The sequence below is a fragment of the Emiliania huxleyi genome (genome assembly GCF_000372725.1).
Source record: "Emiliania huxleyi CCMP1516 unplaced genomic scaffold EMIHUscaffold_5485, whole genome shotgun sequence".
Classification (NCBI taxonomy): domain Eukaryota; phylum Haptophyta; order Isochrysidales; family Noelaerhabdaceae; genus Emiliania; species Emiliania huxleyi.
Window position 1 is genome coordinate 1 of NW_005197887.1, and position 695 is coordinate 695.

The 695-nt window shown below is 63.5% G+C and overlaps 1 protein-coding gene across 1 annotated transcript; it reads right to left on the reverse strand.

Moving 5' to 3' along the window:
- Positions 1-8: 8 nt before the first annotated feature.
- On the reverse strand, positions 9-431 carry EMIHUDRAFT_124493 (hypothetical protein; the record flags this gene model as incomplete). The annotated part of the gene is made up of 1 exon (XM_005765600.1): positions 9-431. A coding segment is annotated over one exon (423 nt), but the record flags the coding sequence as incomplete, so codon positions are not given.
- Between the last annotated feature and the right edge of the window lie 264 nt (positions 432-695).

Sequence of the window (695 nt, forward strand, 5' to 3'; positions counted from 1 at the left end):
ACGAGGACGATGTTAGGCTCCCAGGCCGTAAGGCCCTTCTCCACACGCGAGAGGTCCGACGCGTCCATCTCCGGCTCGAACCCGCCTCCGCGGTTGCCCACCATGCGGTACGACAGGAACTGCAGCGTCGGCGACGGAGGCACCGGGTCGGAGGCCATGCCCGCCTCGACGGCGCGCTCCCAGACGGGCGAGTCGTCCGGATACGAGGGCCGCACCACGAGCACATCGTGCCCGTGCTCGGAAAAGTACCTCGCGTGGCCCATCACCGTGATGGCTGCACCGTCCACCTTGGGCCACCAAGTGTTGGTCACGTAGGCGATCCGCTGCCGCACCGCGGGCCCGCCCGCACTAGCGGCCGCGGCGGGGACCACGTCCCCGCCGGGCGGCGCGCTGGCCGCGAGGCAGCTCCGCTGGAGCAGCAACAGCCACATCGTTATCAGAGGCAGCAGGAGCCAGCCTCCTGCCTTCAGCGTCTTCAAGGCTGAAAAAAAGAAAGCATAAAACCCCGTGCAGCGCGCATGTATTGTCGATTCTCCCTACGATTAGCGTGGAGCACGTAACTGCATGTTTTCTTCATGAACATGATGCTGCTGCTTGTCGATCTTTTTTAGCAATACCAATCAACTAACACTCACACGTCATTTGGGGCCTGGAGCCTGTTCACGCGCGCGCGAGACGTGCAGACAGGGTTGCCA